Source organism: Panthera pardus, unplaced genomic scaffold (assembly GCF_024362965.1).
Source record: "Panthera pardus isolate Hobbes unplaced genomic scaffold, ASM2436296v1 HiC_scaffold_20, whole genome shotgun sequence".
In the NCBI taxonomy this organism is placed as follows: Eukaryota; Metazoa; Chordata; class Mammalia; order Carnivora; family Felidae; genus Panthera; species Panthera pardus.
In genome coordinates, this window is record NW_026526766.1 from 73,781,120 (window position 1) to 73,799,097 (window position 17,978).

General features: G+C 58.4%; 1 protein-coding gene across 7 annotated transcripts in view; it reads left to right on the forward strand.

The window, feature by feature from the left end:
* Positions 1 to 1,419: 1,419 nt before the first annotated feature.
* The window catches only part of COL27A1 (collagen type XXVII alpha 1 chain), a 141,158-nt gene continuing 124,599 nt past the window's right edge, over positions 1,420 to 17,978 (forward strand). For 6 of the 7 annotated variants that reach the window (XM_053908214.1, XM_053908215.1, XM_053908219.1 and 3 more), the window contains exons 1-3: positions 2,790 to 3,346; positions 9,760 to 9,830; positions 13,346 to 15,078. In XM_053908214.1, the coding sequence (XP_053764189.1) occupies positions 3,282 to 3,346; positions 9,760 to 9,830; positions 13,346 to 15,078 (1,869 nt within the window). In that variant the 5' untranslated portion in view covers positions 2,790 to 3,281. Of the gene's footprint in view, positions 1,596 to 2,789; positions 3,347 to 9,759; positions 9,831 to 13,345; positions 15,079 to 17,978 lie in introns of those variants that run through there. The other variant, XM_053908216.1, reaches the window with a different exon arrangement.

The following is a 17,978-nucleotide window of genomic DNA, read 5'->3' on the forward strand; positions in this document are numbered from 1 at the left end:
GTTTGTACACGGTAGGAGTTAAAGAAACTCATTTAAATTATTAATGGTTTGAGCCTCTATTGTGTCGCAGGCTCCATGCTGGGTGTGGGGACACAGAGATGGATCTGACAATGACAACACCATGTGATGTGTGCTATGACTTGGGTGTGGGGCAGAGCTTAAGCTGTACTGGAAAGACAGAGAGGCAGTGAACAGGCAGCAAAGGGGGGGGGGGGGGGCGGGGAGGGAAACTGGGAGGAAACAGCACAGACAAGGCCTTGAAGTAGCCCAGCTTGTCCAGAGCCTGGGTCCGGGCATCAGGAAGATTGGAGTTCTGGGGCACACCATGAAGTCAGGGAGGCTGACAGGGGTCTGCTCAGAACCCCTTAAAGGCTAAGGTCGGGATCATTACATTCAGCTGCAGAAGACAGGAATCGGACAACCTCGGTTCCAATCCCACCTCCACCACCTACCAGCTTGGTGACCTCAGGAAAGCTACTTCGTCTTTCGGAGTCTCAGCTTCTCACCTGTAAACGTTGATAGCAGGGCCTCCCATAAATGGTGACACCCAGCACAGTGCTGCACCTGGCTAGGGTGAGGCAGTTTCCAGGGCCACATGCTGGCATGCAGATTGGGCTCTGAGACCCCAAACAAGTCTCAGAAGTGGAGTTTTAGAATCAAGGGGCTGCCAGAAAACCCCTAACTAATCAAGGTACATAATATATTAAGGCAATACTTTAAAAATGTCAAAACTAATGCCAAAAAAAATCCATGATGAACAACATATCGAAAAATAGAAATGAGGACAGGATCCTCCTAGCACAAAGTGTGCAGCTCAAAAAACCATGAGCTGTGAGTGAACTGGGAGTTCTCAACCTTCCAGGGCTATGGTCTTCCGAAGTGGCCCCTCTCACGCGGAAGAATGCTCCCACATGCATCATCTGTGCCGTTTTGGGGGTGTCCCTGGGGCTCGTCCACGTGGCGGTTAAGAACGCCGGGTCAACTTGGGGGTGCAGGGGTGGCGGGTGGTTCCACGCGCCGGCCAGCTGTCTGCGGGTTCCCCAGCACCCGGCTAGGCCGCCCTCCTGGCAGCCGTGGGTGCTCTGCCCCCTGCAGGAAGCAGCGCACAGCACGCCGCTTCTTTTTCTTTCTTGCTTGGCTCCCCCCCTCCACCCTCCTCCCTTGCTTCGGCTTGGGACTTTTCCTAAAGTTTGCTGAAACCAGACACCTTGCTCCACCAAGCCCGCGTGCAGCCACGGTTTAAAAGGCCGCCTTCAGCGCCCCCTCCCCGCCCCCAGCGGAGACTTCAAAAGGCCCGGCGGGCGCCGCGGCCCCAGCACCTATGAGCCGCCCCCCGCGCCCGGAGCCCGCGCCGGAGTCCGAGGACGCAAAGCGGCCGAAGTTCGAGCGCAGGCGGACCGGGCCGGCGGCGCAGCCCCGCGCGCCCATGCCCCTCCCGGTGCCGCTGCGCTCCGAGCGCCCGCGCCCAGTTTAGGGAAGGGGACCCCGCACCCCCGCCCCCGCGCCCGCGCCCGGGGCTGCGGGGACCCATGAATACAAATGCCGTTAGGCGCCCGAGGAAGGACCGACCGTCCAGCCTCGCAGCTAGGGACCCAGTAAGTGCCCCGGGGCTCCTGGAGCTCTGGGGGTAGCGGTGTGTGTTCGTAAAGGTGCGCGCGTACGGGGAGGGGGGGGTGCACGTGTGGGGAGTGAGTGCGTTCGTGCACGCTTGCGGTGGGCACTAGCGGAGAGCAGTGTGCAAGCGGGGGTGCGCGCGCGCGCATGTGCACTTGGGGTGTGTATGTGGGATGTGTGCACGTGAAGTTGTGTGAATCGTGTGTGCGGGTGTGTACGTTGGGGGGGGGGGGGTGGATCCCGGGAGGCTAGTGTGCATTTGTGTGCGTGTAAGTACCAGTGTGCATTCGTCTGCATGTGTGGAGTCCGGGTAGCGTTCGAGTGCAATAACCCCAGGGTGTGTTTGTGTGAGCCCGGGGGGAGTGTGACTGGGCTTGCGTGTGAAAGAGTGTGACTTTGTGTCTGAGTTTGGGGTGAGCGTGGATGTGTGTGGGAGTGTGTGTGCGCACTGGTGAACAAGTGGTGGAAGTGGAGGTGGAGGGGGAGGTGGAGGGGGCTTCTCACGCCTGGGTTCGGACGGGGGTGGTGGTTGTGCGAATTTGCTGGGCTTTTGCGGCGGGTTCAAGGTGTGCAGTTGTGCGCTCCAGTGTGGGATCTCAGGAGTCTTTGGTCGCCTCCTGGGGGTGTGTGTCGGGGGCAGGGGTTGTTAAGCTCCCTTTTCTTACCGAACCGACAGGGAGGGGAAGAGGGTGACCAACATTGAACAAGCCCACCCACCAAGTAAGTGTCCAGGGAAGTCTGTTCTCCAGGGCGCTCTGAATCTGAGAAGAGGGGTGTGTATGTGTGTGTGTGTCTGTGGTAGGACACTGGTTGTCGCTGTTGTGGCAGTCTGGACACTGAGTGCTGGTCCCAGCTCTGTCCCTGAAACACCGGGTTCCTTTCAGCAGTAGTGTCTGTCCCCTTTCTCCCTCTATCTCCGCCCCCCCAGCTCGGAGGGACCTTCCCCCCACCCCCACTCCCACCCCCAGTCTCACAAGCCAGAAGTGCCACATCTCCGAACTGTGCCCGTCCTGCGGTGCAGCTTTGGCCATCTCTTTCCTCTTTGTGAATCTCAGTTTCCCCATTTTTCCTGGGGGAGGGGCGGAGGTGGGGGAGTCTCTGCGGGGCGGTCGTGGGCCGGCCGAGGCCGTGTACTCGGCTACCGCCGGCAGGGGGCAGCATGGGGCAGCAGAGGGCGGCTCGGCGCGGGGAGGAGAGAAGGTGGAGAGCCACCGCGGGCCGAGACTTTAAATCGCCTTCATTTCCCCCAAATCCTTCCTTTTCCTCTCCTCCCCCAGGCCGGCGGGGAGGCAGCTTCCACCGCCCTCCGCGCGCCCTCGCCCGGCCTCGCTCTGCCTCCGGGGACCGCCAGCAGCCCGCCTCCAAAAGTTTGATCATCTCTCTTTTTCCCCCTGCTTCTTCTTCCTTTTCGGTAGAAGCAGAAAAAGAGCGAGGCAGGGGCGAGCGCGGCGCCGGGACTCCTGGGACCATGGGCCTGGCGCGGGCGCCCGCGGGGCCCCGGCCGCGCTGCCTGCCTGCTCGGGCGCCCCTGGGCGCGGGGCTGCGCTGGGGGCGCGGGGGCCGCGCGCTCTGAGCCGGCCTGGCGCGGCGGGGCGGGGGGCTGGCGGCCCCATGGGGCGCGCCCACACTTGCCCCCCGGGCTCGGGAGCATGAAGTAGGGGCCCGCCATGGGAGCGGGATCGGCGCGGGGGGCCCGAGGCACAGCGGCGGCGGCGGCGGCGGCGCGCGGGGGGTGAGTATGAGCTCGGGGACGCCCCCTCCCCAGCTTCCTGCTGCCCCAGCCCCGGGGAGGGCTGGGGATCCCCGCCGCTCCGGACGCTTCCCCGGAACGTCGGCTTCCTGCCCCTTCCCGAGCCCCTATGAAGCGGGCCACCAAGGGTTAACGAGCGGGCTGCGCCCCCGGCCCGGCGAGGGTTGGCGAGCGCTGCCTGCCCTGCCCCGCTGGCCGGGCTCTGCGATAGCGTTGGGGCGGGGGCCGCGCTGGGGAGGGTCCGTGCAGAGCCAGCCCCGGGGTCGGGGTTCGGGGTGGGTGGTGGCGCCTGGAACGGCGAGTTGGGGGCGGAGGGGGGCTTTTTGGGTGCTCGGGGGAGGAAGGGTCTCCGTGTTGGGCTGTCTCCGTGTGTTCCGGTGGCGGTGTCTACAGGTCCCGGGCTTGTAAGTCAGTCTGTTCTTGTGAAACTATCCGCAAGCTTCTAGGTCTCCGGGTCTCGGCTTCTGCTCCCGTCTCAGCGTCTGTGTGGCTTTGCACGTCCCCTGCTTCTGGAAGTCTCCGCGTGTGTGTCACTATGTTTGGGTCTGTGCGCCTCCGTGTTTCCCTGCTTCTCTGGGGGTTGGGGGTAGGGTGTCTCGGTTCCTGTCACTTTGCGTGTGTGAGAGAGAAAAAGGGAGAGCCTGCATGTCAGAGTAGAAAGGGGCCCTGGAGATGAGCAAGTCATTTCAGAGAGGCAGAGACTGGGGGGGCCAGGGAGGGGCAGGGAATCTCCTGTGGCAGAGCTGGGACCCGGGGGCTGGCGGAGTAGTTGTAAAGAGTGAGCGTGTGCAAGAGCGAATCCCTGAGTGTGGGTGTGTATGGGAGTGAGCGAGGATGGGAGCAGCCCTCAGGGCCCTAGGGACTGTGGCTCATGCTCACTGCCCAGAGAAGCACAGAACTTGTTCCCTTTCTGTCCTGCCCCCAGGATCAGAGGACATTCCCAAGAGGCTGGTCAGGGCTGTTGCCGCCAGACCCCACCATGCCCCGCCCCCTCTGAGCTGGAATCAGGGGGATGATCCCCCCCCTTCTTTCCCATGTCTTGGAAAAAGCTGGCTGGCTGAGATTCCACCTCCCCCCACCCCACCCCACCACACACACACACACACACACACACACACAGCACCAGTAAGCACACTGCTGACTCATTTTCTCCAGAAGACCCTGTGCCAAGGCAGATGCCAGCGGTTGGGCAGAAAAGTGGTGCCAGGCGAGCACCCCATGGTGGGGCCCAAGCTTTGGGCAAATGGGCAGTCAAGTTGCTCAGAGGCCCAGCCTCTGCCTTGCCTCCCTCACCACAGGGTGCCCCAGATCCTGTGCCCTCTGGTTCTGGCATGCCCTCCAGCTTTGTTCTTCTTTGCCTCTCCCAGACCAGGCTCCATGACCCTATGGAGCACATCCCTGGCCCCGTCTCTCCTTCCCTTTCCTCCCTGTCCTTGGAACAGTCCCCTTCTTGGTGCTTGTGTGTCTTCTGCTGTCCCTCAAACCATAGTTCAACAGCCATCAGCTCCCCTCATAGTGCGCTGCACGGGGAGTGGGGGGGGCTGCCCTCCCCATGTAACCCACTGTTTGTCTCTCTCGGAGCCCATTCTGCCTGCTACTTTGCTGGCATATTCTCCTTCCCCGTTTCTGGGTGCAGGGATCTGCTTGGTACCCTTACAACCCGGCCCGGTGCACTGACATGCCGTATCGGTGATGCTGGAGGACTGACCGCCTCTGTGGGGGCAAAACACTCACAGACTCACACTAGTGGGTAGCAGGTTGCAGGGCAGAGGGAGCGCTGCAATCGGCCAGTGTGAGTCCTGACTGCCCCGTGAGCTCGGGCAAGCCCCTGGCCTCTGTGCTTCTCTTCTTTCTTACCCGCCCCACGGGCATCTTAATTCTCAGCTAGCAAGGTTTTGTGAGGATTAATGGGGGGCCATGCTTGTCAAGGGCTTAGAACAGCGCCTGGCATGTAATAAGTGCTCAATAAATGGCAGCTGTTATTTGTATCATTATTCACTTCACCTTGGATGGATGTGTGAGTCAACCGGAAAATTCTGGGCCGCCTCCTGTCCAGACAGATGACCTGTCTGTGTTCCCATGGAAGAGGTATCAGGTGTGAAGAGAGGAGCCTGGGTGTGGCTGTCTGGGCACGTGGGGCCTGGCCGGTCCACGGAGGCAGGTGGGACGGGTCCATCCCCCTTTGCTGTTCTGTGGTCTTCAGGCCAGCTTCCGGCCCAGCTGAGCCCACGAGAGCACAGCCAAGCCTGGAGTTCACAGGCTGCTTTCCTTGTGTGTGTTTTTAGTGCCCTCGGTCTCAGCTCTGAGCTCTTAGCGGATGTGCAAGTTGGTACGGGTCTGTAAGGTTCTGTGTGTTCCCAGGTAACAAGGATGGAGGCAACACCATGCAAACCAGCTGTAGGTTCTGGCAGCCTCGTGGTCCAGGAGTAGCCACATGTGGTGTGCTGGCAGAGGGCCTTTTCTGGGGGTAGGAACACCTGGGTTCCCTTCTTGGAGGGCTGTGTGGCCAGGCTGTGCCTCCAAGGTCAGGTTCCCTAACTCCCGGCTGCTGTTTCAGTTGCCTCCTACCCACTCTGGCCCCTGGGCCCTGGTCTTCCCGACATTCTGGAGCCCTGGGTTCACCGAGCCAAGGCCCACAAGTCAGTGGTGAAAACAGAAGTTGGGAAGAACAAAGCTCTGAGCCAGCACAGGCACGAAACATTATTAGCAGTAGCCTAAACAGCATTGGAACGGGAGCAAAAGAATCGGCAGGGCCTCCCTCCGGGAGCCAACTTTCCAAGCCTGGAGCTTACTTAGATGGCTTGTTGGCTTCCGAGGCTGCATCTCTGTTCCTGTTGGTAAAGTCTGGGACTCTGGTCTCTGGCAAGTAGGAAGTCCCTGTAAGTCTCCCATTTCTTCTCCATGAGAGACAAGTCAAGTGAGACGGACTGTCTGCTAAGCAGCGGGGTCGGATGATGTGGGTCACTGACATGCTGTGTGGTTTTAGACAAATCGCTTCCCCTCTCTGGGCCTCGGTTGCCCATCTTCACAATGAGGGGGAGGGACTAGAATCTGGCCTCTAGATGATCTCAGAGGACCTTCTCCCACTGTATTATTCCCACTCTTTGCTTTGGCAGTGTGTGAGTCAAGTGCGCACAGAATCCAGGTCTGGGAGTGGGAGGTCAGCTGCATTTGTCAAGGTGACTGGATGGAGGGGCAAATACTTTCATAACAGGCCTTCAGGGTTGAACTTCTTGAATGGGAAACCATGGTGTTGGGAAGCTTAATTAAAGAACAGGTTCTGATCCCATCGCCCTTGTGAGTCTTCTCTCTCGTGACCTTCAGGGATTAAACATATTTCCCCCACGTGTATTCTCAGTCTCTCCAAAGTGGTCACCTTGGCATAACCACAGCCATAAAAATTGACTAAGGGCATGTGTGGTTCTTGCACCTTGTCCCCTCCACCCAGCCTCTCCCTATCAGCTTGAGAAGCATCTTGAACGATACGGCGAGGGACTCCAGGAGTGAGGGCTCGTGCCTGGAAAGCTCTGGGAAGAGAGGGTGGGAGAAAATGGGGGCAGAAATGAGCTCGTCGGCACACTGGAAAGTGAGGGGCAGTGTCCTCTGAGGAGTCATTCTCAGGAAAAATGAGTTCACTGGTCCCCTAAGTCTGGGGACTGCTGCTGGACAGAAAGCACGGTCAATGTCTTCATTGTGGGACGTCTCAGACCCTTTGGTATGCAGTTAGTTGTGCCCCGGGAGTCGGCAGGACTGGGATGCAGCTCTTCCCCAGGGGATCCGGCCCCAGTTTCCTGGAGTGTCTACCTAGTCAAGTGGGAAACAATACTGAAGAATTATGACCCCAGAGCCTTCCCAGGTGGCCTTGAAGAGGTACCTGCCCTCCCTGAGCCTCCGTTTGTGTCACGTCAAACAAAGCCTCCTGTCATTTCTTTTCAGGCCCGACGAGGCTGCCATTGGCTTCAAGCGGGCAGGTCGTGTCGGCAGGGCCAGCCTCTGCCCTTCTTCCAGATGACGTCAGGGCAGCTAGGCACTCTGACCTTTAGTCATGGCTAGCGGTGAGCTGGAGGCGGGGTCCGAGGTGGACTGGCCCCGTGAGAAAGGCATTTTCACAGCAATGGCAGCAGATTGGAGAAGATGAGGGGGAACGGAAGATTATCCAGGACCGACCCTGGAAGAAGGCAGAGGTGGGGAGGGCCTTTGGTTGGGGGGGGATGCTTTTAAAGTCCAGAGTCCTGGAATACCAGGTGCTATGTATTCCTTCTACAAAGACACGCTGAACGTTTATGACGTGCTTACCAGGTGCTGGGAATACAAAAGTGAACAAGACAGATGTGGTTCCTACCCTTCGGGGGCTTTTTCTGGAAAGGGAAGCAGGAAAATAGGCAATTAGCACACGTGGGATACCTGCTGTGGTGAGGTGCGTGCACCGGGCTGTGGGAGGTGAGGCCCAAGCTGGAATCGAATGCCTGTGTGGGAACTGGCCAGGCTGAAGAGCGGCGTCGGGAGCGCTTGGTAGGGCGTGCGAAAGGCCCAGAGGCTGGAGAAGCCTTTCAAGGGACCACCGTCAGCATCTGAGGGCTACCGCAGCCAGCTTGCTTTATGCTGCAACTCACTGAAGACCCAAGCCAGCCTGGCTTGTGGAAAGGGAGTTATTACCTCTGATATCGAGAGATCTGAAGCAAAAGCAGTGACAGGCTTGGCTACTTCAGCATCTCAAGTGTCATGAAACGTCTCCTATTTTTCCATTCTGTCATCCTCAAATGCTCACGGAGCTTGTTAAGCTCATGTGCCCAAAATGGCTGCAGCAGCACATCCCCACTGGATAACGTACAGAGGCTAGAAGGAACCCTCTCTGTCCCTTTGCAACACTTTTCCAGGGGCCCTAAGAGGCATCCCTCACATCTTACTGGCCACGTTTGGGTCACGTATGCGTGCCTAAACCGGTCACTGGCATGGCAGAAGAAATTCCCAAGATTGGCTTAGACTTACCCGGATTCATCCAGTACCCTCTGAAGTCCGTGCCTCCCTGAACAAGAAGGGAAGGGTAGGTGACCGCCAGTGTCCTTCACAGTGCCAGTCAGGATTACTATTGATCATAATTGCAATCAAATTGGAGCAATTGTTATTAAATCGGAGGGTGTAAACTTGTTTTCCAAGGAGCTCTGGGGAGCTGGGAAGAACGTGGGGCTCCAGACATCAGTTCCAGCAGATGGGTTTCCTGGATTACGTGGTTCCCCAGAAACACAGCATCCCAGCTTTCCTCTTGGAAACGGATCCCGGGCCTGTGCATCCCAGCCTTAGCCCTCAGCACCCGCCTGTCTCGGCTCTCTCTGCCTGCATCCCGGCCGGCCGTCTTTGGCCACGTGCTGCCCTCCCCTTGGCCTGTTCAGGGATCAGATGCCCCGGGTGGCTTCGGGTGTCGCCGGTGGCTGCTCCCACAGGAAGGTGAAATCAGATCACTGCCTCTGCCCATCTTGGCAGGAGCCACCGAGCAGAGCATTAACCCTTCTGGGCCCCAGACTTCAGGGGCAGCAATGACTGTCTAAGGAGCACTTCTGTGGCTGGCACCAGGCCGAGCCCTTGACATGCATGAGCTCACTTAATCCTCATGCCTGGCCTGCACCATCGGGAATGTCGGCCGTGTTGCAAAGCAGGAGGCGGGCTCAGGGAGGCTGAGTGACTCATCCAGGGTCACACAGCTGGTAAGCAACGGGGCCAGGTTTGCACCTGGGTCTGCCTGACTCCCCGCTGTGTCCTCTGTCCCTCTGTTTTCTCTCCCCGCCTTTTTCCGTCGGCATGAAGCCAGGTAGGCGGCTTCCTTAGCATGCATTGTTCCTGGTTCAGGGGTCTTCTCCTCCTCCACCTTGCGTCTAGAGAGGAGTTCTCATCTCTTTTGTCCTTTGAGATGTCAGTCATTCAAGCGCATCAATTCGGTCTTCCCACTGAACTTTCAGTCCTGGTTCTGCTGCCCAGTGGGCCTCAAGATCCTGAGGCCACAGTACAGATGGGGAGACTGAGCCCCAGAGATGGGGAGGGGTGGGCCCCTGGCGGCCCGGTGAGTCAGCGGCAGATTTGAAGCTGGGCCCTGGGTCTCCTGACGCCCAGGGCAGGGCTTCCTGCCCACTCTTTCCTGCCCTGTGACCTTGGTTTATCGATCTGTAAAAAGCCAGGTTGTATTTGGGCTGCGTAGGCAGGACCGGCCCGCAGGGGTTGCGCCTGGAAACCCGGGAGCGTGGGCTACACAGTGGGGTCCTAGAGCCTGTATCTTGCCTCCACCTTCCATGGGCGAGACTGGGGGACACTGGGCCTGGGTGGTTCCCTCCCATCTCTCCAGCCGGATCCGGGCCTGAGGGTGGAAGCTGATGCCGCATCTGCTTGTGTCTTCCGGTCTCTAGGGGGTTTCTCTTCACCTGGATCTTAGTGTCATTTGTCTGTCACCTGGCCTCCACCCAAGGAGCTCCTGAAGGTAATCCTCTCTTCTCTTTGTGCAGGGGGAGACAAGGGAGGGCAGAAGGGACCTGAGAACGCAGGGCTAGGAGACGGCTAGGCCCCTCCCTGGAACTCACTGCCTCAGTTTTCCCATCAGTAAAATGGAGCCCATCGTTGGCAAATTCTCTCCGGACTTGAAAGAATCACATTTAGGGTTTTGTAGGGGGCAGGAAGGACGCAGTGCAGAAATGTGGAAAGCTGACCCTTTCTTTCCTACCCAAGGGTTGGGGGGGCGGGGAACGGGCAGAATTGGAATAAATCATGTTGGTTCAGTCAGCCTCAGTCGTCCTGATTTGTCCCGTGGTTGTACCAAGAACTGCTGAGAGGAGGCACGAAGGCCACAACTTCCTGCCCTTCCCGTGAGATCCTGCTCTTCCCTGCCATCCCTGAGGAGCCGGCCAGGGGGCCAGAGCAGCCGTGGGCAGGCTGCACAGCTGCCCGTGGAGACTGAAACCTCTCCCACATCTGTTTGTCAAACAGCCATGACACCTCCTAAAATAGCGGCCCTTCCCCTCCTCCACGCCCGCCTGTGTGCCGGGACAGGCAGCCGGGCACTCTCAGAGCCCCTGTGGCCTGACCTGGCTGCCGGCAGGGATTGGGTCCCCGGGAGGGGAGGGCCGTGCCCGGAAGAGGCTTCTGCTGCCCGGCAACATTTTGTGCAAATGTCATATTTTCCGAGCTTGCTGTTTCCCCCACAAAGTAGGTGAACAGCTGTCCAGAGTCCTGAGTCAGGCGATGGGGGGCGGGGGGTGTTGGGGAGAGGCCGGAGCTATGTGGAGCCAGGTTTATGTAATAAAGGGATCTTGCTGCGGCCAGCTGGCTGGGTCCTTCCAGCATGGCGTTGGGCTGTATTCATTCTCCTGTCCCCTAGCGCCTCGCCCCTGGGTCCTGGATGTGCCTCCACCCCACGTTCTCACTTGCCTGAGGGGCTCTAGCTCAGTATAGCATTGTGTTAAGAACAGAGACCCTGGAGCCAGGTGGCCTGGGTTCAGATTCCAGCTGTGCCTTTTATTATAGGCTGTGTGACCTTGGGCTAGTTATTATAGCGAACTTTTCTGAACTTCGTCTGTGAAGGGGGGATAATAAACAGTATCTTCATCATAGATGATTGAGAGGCTCAAGAGAGATAGTACATGTAAAGCACTTGGCTCATAGTAAGTGCTCAACAAATCCTGGCATTTATTATTGTTGTTGATTATATCATTTACCTGAAAACTTGGCTAAGAACAGTCCTTCTCTATCCCCTGTGGAGCCCGCAGTGGTCAGTCTTCCCTAAGATGACCACCTCTGCCAGATCCAGGTGTCAGAGTTTGGGGCTTTGCCCTTGACCTACAGACAGTCTGCAGGGGTGGCCTGGAGACTAGCCAGTGTCGGTTTTGAAAGGACGCTAAGGGAAAGCTCATTGGTATCTCCTGGCCTGGCCAACTGTCATTTCCCCTGGGAGAGCGCAAGCAGCCATAAGCTGCGGTGTTTGAGGACATGTTGTGCAGGCCTGGGGTCCTCCAGGGGCTGCCAAGATGGGACAAGGGGCGGGGGGGGGTGGCTTCCTGCCCTCACCTCTTCCCTAGCAAGCACCTGCTCGCTTTTCAGCTGTTCGTAGTGAGTAATATTTTGTGATAATAAGAGCGTTTCAGTGATTAAAAGGTGTGAAATACACTACTACCAAGAGAATTTTTGAGCAGTGGTTTATTTCAGATTAGGGTCTGAGGGTAGACGGAGGTGGGAGAGAGGGGGAATTTGCAGTGAAGTGAAGGCCCGCAGGTCCTACGGACGAATAAGGGTCTTCAAGTCAAGCCAACCCGAAGAAGCAGCCTACCCCTCTAGAGTTCTGAGAACATCGTTAGCATGTCGTGGCCGCTTCCAGGTCTGGTTTCCCTTGTCTTACAGGCAGGGAAACTGAGGCCCAGGGGTCAGGAAGAGACTTGCCCAGAGGTGTCTGGTGCAGGCCGTGTGCGAGGATTGGCAAAGAAGACCAAGAACCCTATGATGCGGGCGTTCTCCTCTGCCTCGTTTTACAGCGGAGGGAACTGAGGCCCAGAGTCCAGACTCACAGGTGGCTTTGTCTGGCTCCAAAGCCCGGCCTTCTGACCCCAGCCCATCTATTTGTCCCTCCGTCCATCCGTCCATCCACATCACAGTTGTTAGCTCAGGACTAGGGGCCGAGCTCTGCATTCAGCCTGATGGGCACCCCCTGGACCACACTCGGGGTTTAGGTTGCTGAGCTTGGGGGGCGGGGGTGGGGGAGGGGAGCTGAGCACCCGAGCCAGACCCCAGCTCCAGAGGCAGCCTCTCCTTTCTGGGTCGGGGCTCCGGAGCCGGCTTCTGCAGACGCTCGCAGCACAGCCAGTTGAGGGAGGTCGAGTGACCCGGCAAGAGGCAAGGTCAGGAAGCCTTTCCATAAACACCCTGGACGCCCTCCTTTTGCTCTGGCGAGCCCCACCGATGTAATTACTGGGCGGATGTGACCTGGCCAGGCCACAGTAGATGTCCAAACGCTTGGCCAGAGGACAGAGCTTGCAGGGACGCCTTGATTGCTTCCTCTGCTCTGTCCAAAGCCGCACAGGGAGGAGGGGAGTCATTGGAAATATCCTCTTCCCCCCGTGCAGATAGCGGCTCCCCCCACCCTGCTCTGGCCAGAGAGAGACCTAGGGGGCCTCCCCAGGGGGCTGGGGAGGTTCCTAAAGGTGGTGAGACCAGTCAGGCCCACTGGACATCCTTACCAAACTCCTGTGACACATCCATTCCTTTCACCCTGCTCCCTCACTCAGGGGACTGCTTCTTGGAGGAGATGCCTTTTGAGGCAGAGAGAAGGGGAAGCTTGTCACATTCGGCAGTCTCGAATACTGTTAGTGCTAGCATTTGGCGAAGATCATTATTTTCGGTACGAATAGCTATCATTTGAAAGTGCTTATGTTGTGCCAGGCTCTTGCTTTCAAGTGTATCCTCACAATAGCCTTCTGCGTTTGACTCTATTATCCCATTTAACAGGCGAGAAAACTGAGGCAGTAAGTCACAAGTGAATTCAGGAAGTTTGGCTCCATGGTCTGTGTCTTTTTTTTTTTTAATGTTTTATTTATTTTTGAGAGAAAGAGAGAGATAGACAGACAGACAGAGAGACAGAGTATGAGTGGGGGAGGGGCAGAGAGAGACAGAGACAGAATCCGAAGCGGGCTCCAGGCCCCGAGCTGTCAGCACAGAGCCGGACGTGGGGCTTGAACTTGGGAACCGTGAGATGGTGACCTGAGCCGATGTCAGACGCTTAACCAACCGAGCCGCGCTGGTGCCCGGGGTCTGTGTCTTAAACTAATATATGCAGCATCGTCCAGCCAGATAGGGAACGGGTTCCGGCTGTGTACTCCCAGCCGTAGGCACGGGCCACAGTGTAGCAATGGGTGACCTGTCCTCACTGTGTCTGTGCGCCTGTAGGGGTCTGGGGCTGGAGCAGGCTCTGACCGTGCCCTCTCCTGCCTCTGCCCCCCCCCCCCCCCGCAGATGTGGACGTCCTCCAGCGGCTCGGCCTCAGCTGGACAAAGGCAGGGGGTGGCCGGAGCCCCCCGCCCCCGGGGGTCATTCCATTCCAATCAGGCTTCATCTTCACGCAGCGGACCCGGCTCCAGACTCCCACAGCCGCCGTCATTCCCGCCTCCCTGGGCACAGAGCTGGCTCTGGTGCTGAGCCTCTGCTCCCACCGGGTGAACCATGCCTTCCTCTTCGCTGTCCGCAGCCGGAAACACAAGCTGCAGCTGGGCCTGCAGTTTCTCCCCGGCAAGACGGTCCTCCACCTGGGGCCCCGGCGCTCGGTGGCCTTTGACCTCGACGTGCATGACGGGCGCTGGCATCACCTAGCTCTGGAGCTCCGCGGCCGCACTGTCACCCTGGTGACGGCCTGCGGGCAGCACCGGGTGCCTGTCCCGCTGCCTTTCCACAAGGACCCAGCACTCGACCCCGAGGGCTCCTTCCTCTTTGGGAAGATGAACCCACACGCGGTCCAGTTTGAAGGTGCCCTGTGCCAGTTCAGTATCTACCCTGTGACGCAGGTCGCTCGCAATTACTGTACCCACCTGAGAAAGCAGTGTGGACAGGCCGACACATACCGGCCCCAGCTGGGACCCCTCCTTCCCCGAGACCCTGGCACAACCTTCAGCTTCCAGACCGACCTTGCCCTGCGAGGCCTGGAGAACCTGACCACTGCCGCACCAGCCCTGGGGTTGCGGCCAGCAAGCAGGGATCCCAGGGGGACTGTGGTGCCTGCCACACCCACCAAGCCCCTAAGGACTAGCATCACAGACCCTCACCAGCGTGCTGCAGCCAGGGGCCCAGCACGGACCCCGCTGCCACCTGCCAAGCTGTCAGCCAGTGAAGTGCTTCCTCCCGTGCCCCCAGCCTCTCGTGCCGCCTCCGCCACACCTGTCCAGCCATTGCAGAAGAGCACGGCCACCGGGAGCCCCAGACGTCATCCGGCTAGGCCTTCAGCCACTCCTCCTTCCACAGGCCCTGTCAAAAACCCCCGCCCCACGCAGAAGGCAGCTCGGCCTTCCTTCACAAAGTCAGCCCCCCCAACCAAGAAGCCTGTGCCATCCACTTCCCACCCACTTCCTGCCAAAGCCTCCCGACCCTCCGTGAGGCCGATCCAGAGGACCCCTGTAACGCCCAGACCTCCGCTACCCGGCGCTCGGCCCCTACTTCTGGCCACTGGATCCTCCAAAACGCCTTTCTCCCCAGTGGGCCAGAATGAGGCCAAGATGAGCCGTCATGCCAGTGAGCCAGCCACTGCCCACACCAGCACCCTCAGACCGCCTCAACCCACTGTTCTGTCCCTGTCACCTGTCCCCCGTCCTGACTCTACCGGGACCACTCCACCACCAGCCACATCGTTGCCGCCCACCCTTGCTCCTGGCTCAGGCCCCACCAGAACCAAGAAACCCTCTGGATCAGAAGCCACAAGGAAAGCCAGACCCAAGAGCAACCCCCGGAAGCCCGTCCCCCTCAGACCTGGGAAGGCAGCCAGGGATGTCCCGTTGAATGATCCGACAACCCGGCCCAGCCCCAGACAGTCCCGGCCCAGCCGGCCGACCACCTCGGCCCCGGCATTTGCCCCAGCGCGATTCCTGTCCTCCAGTCCCTGGCCTACAAGTCACAGCTATTCGTTCTTCCACCTGGCGGGACCCACGCCTTTCCCGTTGCTGATGGGACCTCCAGGGCCCAAGGGAGACTGCGGTTTGCCGGTAAGACTGGGAGGGGTGTGCATGTTGTTCGGAGCTCAAGTGGGTGGCAGGGGGCGGTTAGGGCGAGTGGCTACTCCCGGCAAGGGCTGACCAGGAGAAGCAACGTCGAGCCGGGAGGTGGTCATCGGCGGACTCTCAACTCGAACGCGAGTCCCCCGCTCGTCTACCTCTGCTGTGCTCGTGATTGATTACACATCCTGCTGTGATTCATGATCCACCGGGGCAGACTTGGGTTTGGTGGCCACCACCAGGTAAAGAGCCCCCCTGGGCTTTGCTTGGCTCAGGCCCCAGGTCATTCTTTGCTAACCCAGCTGTCAAGGTCAAATGGCTTAAGGAAAACCACTAACCGACTAGCCCCCAGGTCACACGCTCTCCGAAGTTCAGCTGTCCCGACTCCTAGAGCAGAGCTCCTCCAGCCCACCAGCTTGTCTGGGCGTTTTGGACAAAGGTCGCACACGGGTAGTCCTGAACGTGTTTTGTTTGGCACATGCAGCATTGTTTAAAAATATTTAACGAGTTACTAACATTTTAAAAATGTGAGAGATTTCTTATAAAAGACCTGACGACTGGCTTCTCCTGGAAGGGGGAGAGACGCAGTGGCCCATGGGCTGTGGCTCCGTGAGAGCTGCCCCTTTCGATAGGACAGGCCTGCTCCTGTGTGCCCCCGTCCCCACGTCTCCCAATCAGGTCTTCCAACCCAGTCCTTTCCCCTGTTTCTTTCACCTGCCTGGATCCTATAGATGCTGGATTTGTGGCCCCTGTAGGCGAGTTTGTGGTGGGGAGGGGGAGGGTGGGCCTGAACAGTCAAGGAAAGGAGAAAGAACATTCCACGTGCAGGAGATGTTCTCAGGGTCGATGCCTGCAGCATGCCTGGGACTGTCTCCAGGGGCAACGACCTTTCTGCAGCTGGAGGCCAATTCCTCTGGGCGGGGAATGGTGGGATGGAGTTTCCAGAAAGCTCAGGCCTCAGCTCTGTTCTCCTGCCTTGGAGATGACCACTGTGTGGTTTCCTCCTTCCTAAGGCCGGGTTTCCCACCAGGCTCTAGTGTTTGAGGTTAGGCTCCCTACAATGTGGAGACAGTGGCAGATGCTGGGAATTCCCAGGCCTTACAAACACACTTAATGAGTTTTAATAATGATTAGGAATAATATTTATTCAGCCTGTCTCCAAGGGGACTGAGAGCGCGATTTTATTATAACCATATTGTAGAACTTATGGAAATTGTATGCATTGCTTTGCAATTATGTCAACGCTCTGCTTAAGTCCTGTGCTCTGAAATTGTCAGGGCAGGAAGTTGGGAGCCAAGAAAAGAAGGGGGGACCCCTTTTCAGCCCTTCGGGCTGCTCAGCCTGACTCAGGCACCAGGTGCCTTTGAGGCCTGATAGTTCAGCTTCCCAAGCTGTGGGGGTGCTCGGTTCACTGGCCACGAGGTCAAACGGGGGTGAATTGTCCCCCTCTGAGAGAGGGTGTGAGGCTCAGGGTCTCCACTCCATCCAGTGGAGAAGGCCAACCCTGTCTCCAAGGCCATGTGTGGTGTAGAGAAAGGACAGCCGTGTCCAAGCCTACACTGGAGCAGGGAATAGTTTTTTAGGGTGCAGAATCTGCATACATTCCCCCGGGGTTTGGTGATGTGGATCCGCAGGGGTGAGGCCTCACTCCAGATCTCCTGGAGCTTCCCCGCGATCAAAGAATGTGTGTCCTGAGTGTCCACACTGAGACTCTAAGGCTTAGGGCCAGGAGGCTGGGGGGCTTCAAAGATATGTCAGGCCCTGTCCTTGGCCTCAAAGGAAGATCTCACTGTCTGAACAAATCTTCTGTTTCTATACTCACCAAATGTGTGAGTTACGTGAGTGGCATCTTCCTTTAGGACCTCCTAGGAACTGGTTCAGGAGGGCGGGACGTGTATGCGAATCCCTGCTCGCCTCCTGCCGCGCCCTATCCCCGAATCCCACCCTTCCTCCGCTTGGAACCTAGCCTCACCCCAATAGGAGCCACAAAGCTTCGAGAAGCTTTGTCCAGCCCCCTGTGCGGCAGGTGGCAAACCGGTCATTTATATGTCACCGGATACCAGCATTATATAACTGAAGGGGCATCTTTGAGCAGCAGTGGTAACAACTTCTTTTCCTGTCCTCTCTTGTCTGCCTCCAACCCCCATATACATTCAGAAGCTGTGCTGCCCTGGGCAGGGGGCTTAATTGTCCCCATACTGGGGACATGCAGACCTGGGTTCAAATTCTGACTCCGCCTGTTACTAGCTCTGATCCACACTAAGTCTTGATTTCCGCAGCACGTAGGTTAAGAATAGCTCCCATCTCCTGTGAGGAAGCAAGTTGGGTGATCTCCAAGGCCCCTTGGAGATCTGTTTTTGCTGGGTGACTTTGGGGAACTTCTCTCCTCTCCCTAGGGCTGTCTCCCCTCCATGACAGCTTCGGAAGAGCTCCCTTCTTAGAAATAAGTGGCTGTGGGAACTTCAAGGGCCAGAGAGGGGTGGCCGGGTCTGCCTGGTTCTGCGTGGTTCTGGAGGGGCATGAGCCACACTGGTGGAGGCGGAGACTGCTCTGGGCCCCGGGCCTGCCAGCAGTTGTAGCCACTGAGTGAGGGAGCTCTGTGGGAGCCCCAGCAGCGGGGGGAGCATGGAAAAGCTGAGCTGGGCTCCGGGTGAGTAGGGGCGGGGAGGCTGCGGTTCACAGAGACTGCACAGAAGCTGCACAGAAGCCCCACGCCTGGGAGGAGGCGAGTCAAGGCCTTATTTATTCATGATCAGGCTGCTGGCATTTGCACTGGCTTGCACTTTTTTGCAAGCGTCACCTCAGGGAGACCCGGATGAGGGCCTGGCCCGCAGCAGATGCTCCATGACTATCTGTAAAATGAAGGGATGTGATCTTTATGGGAAAAAAAG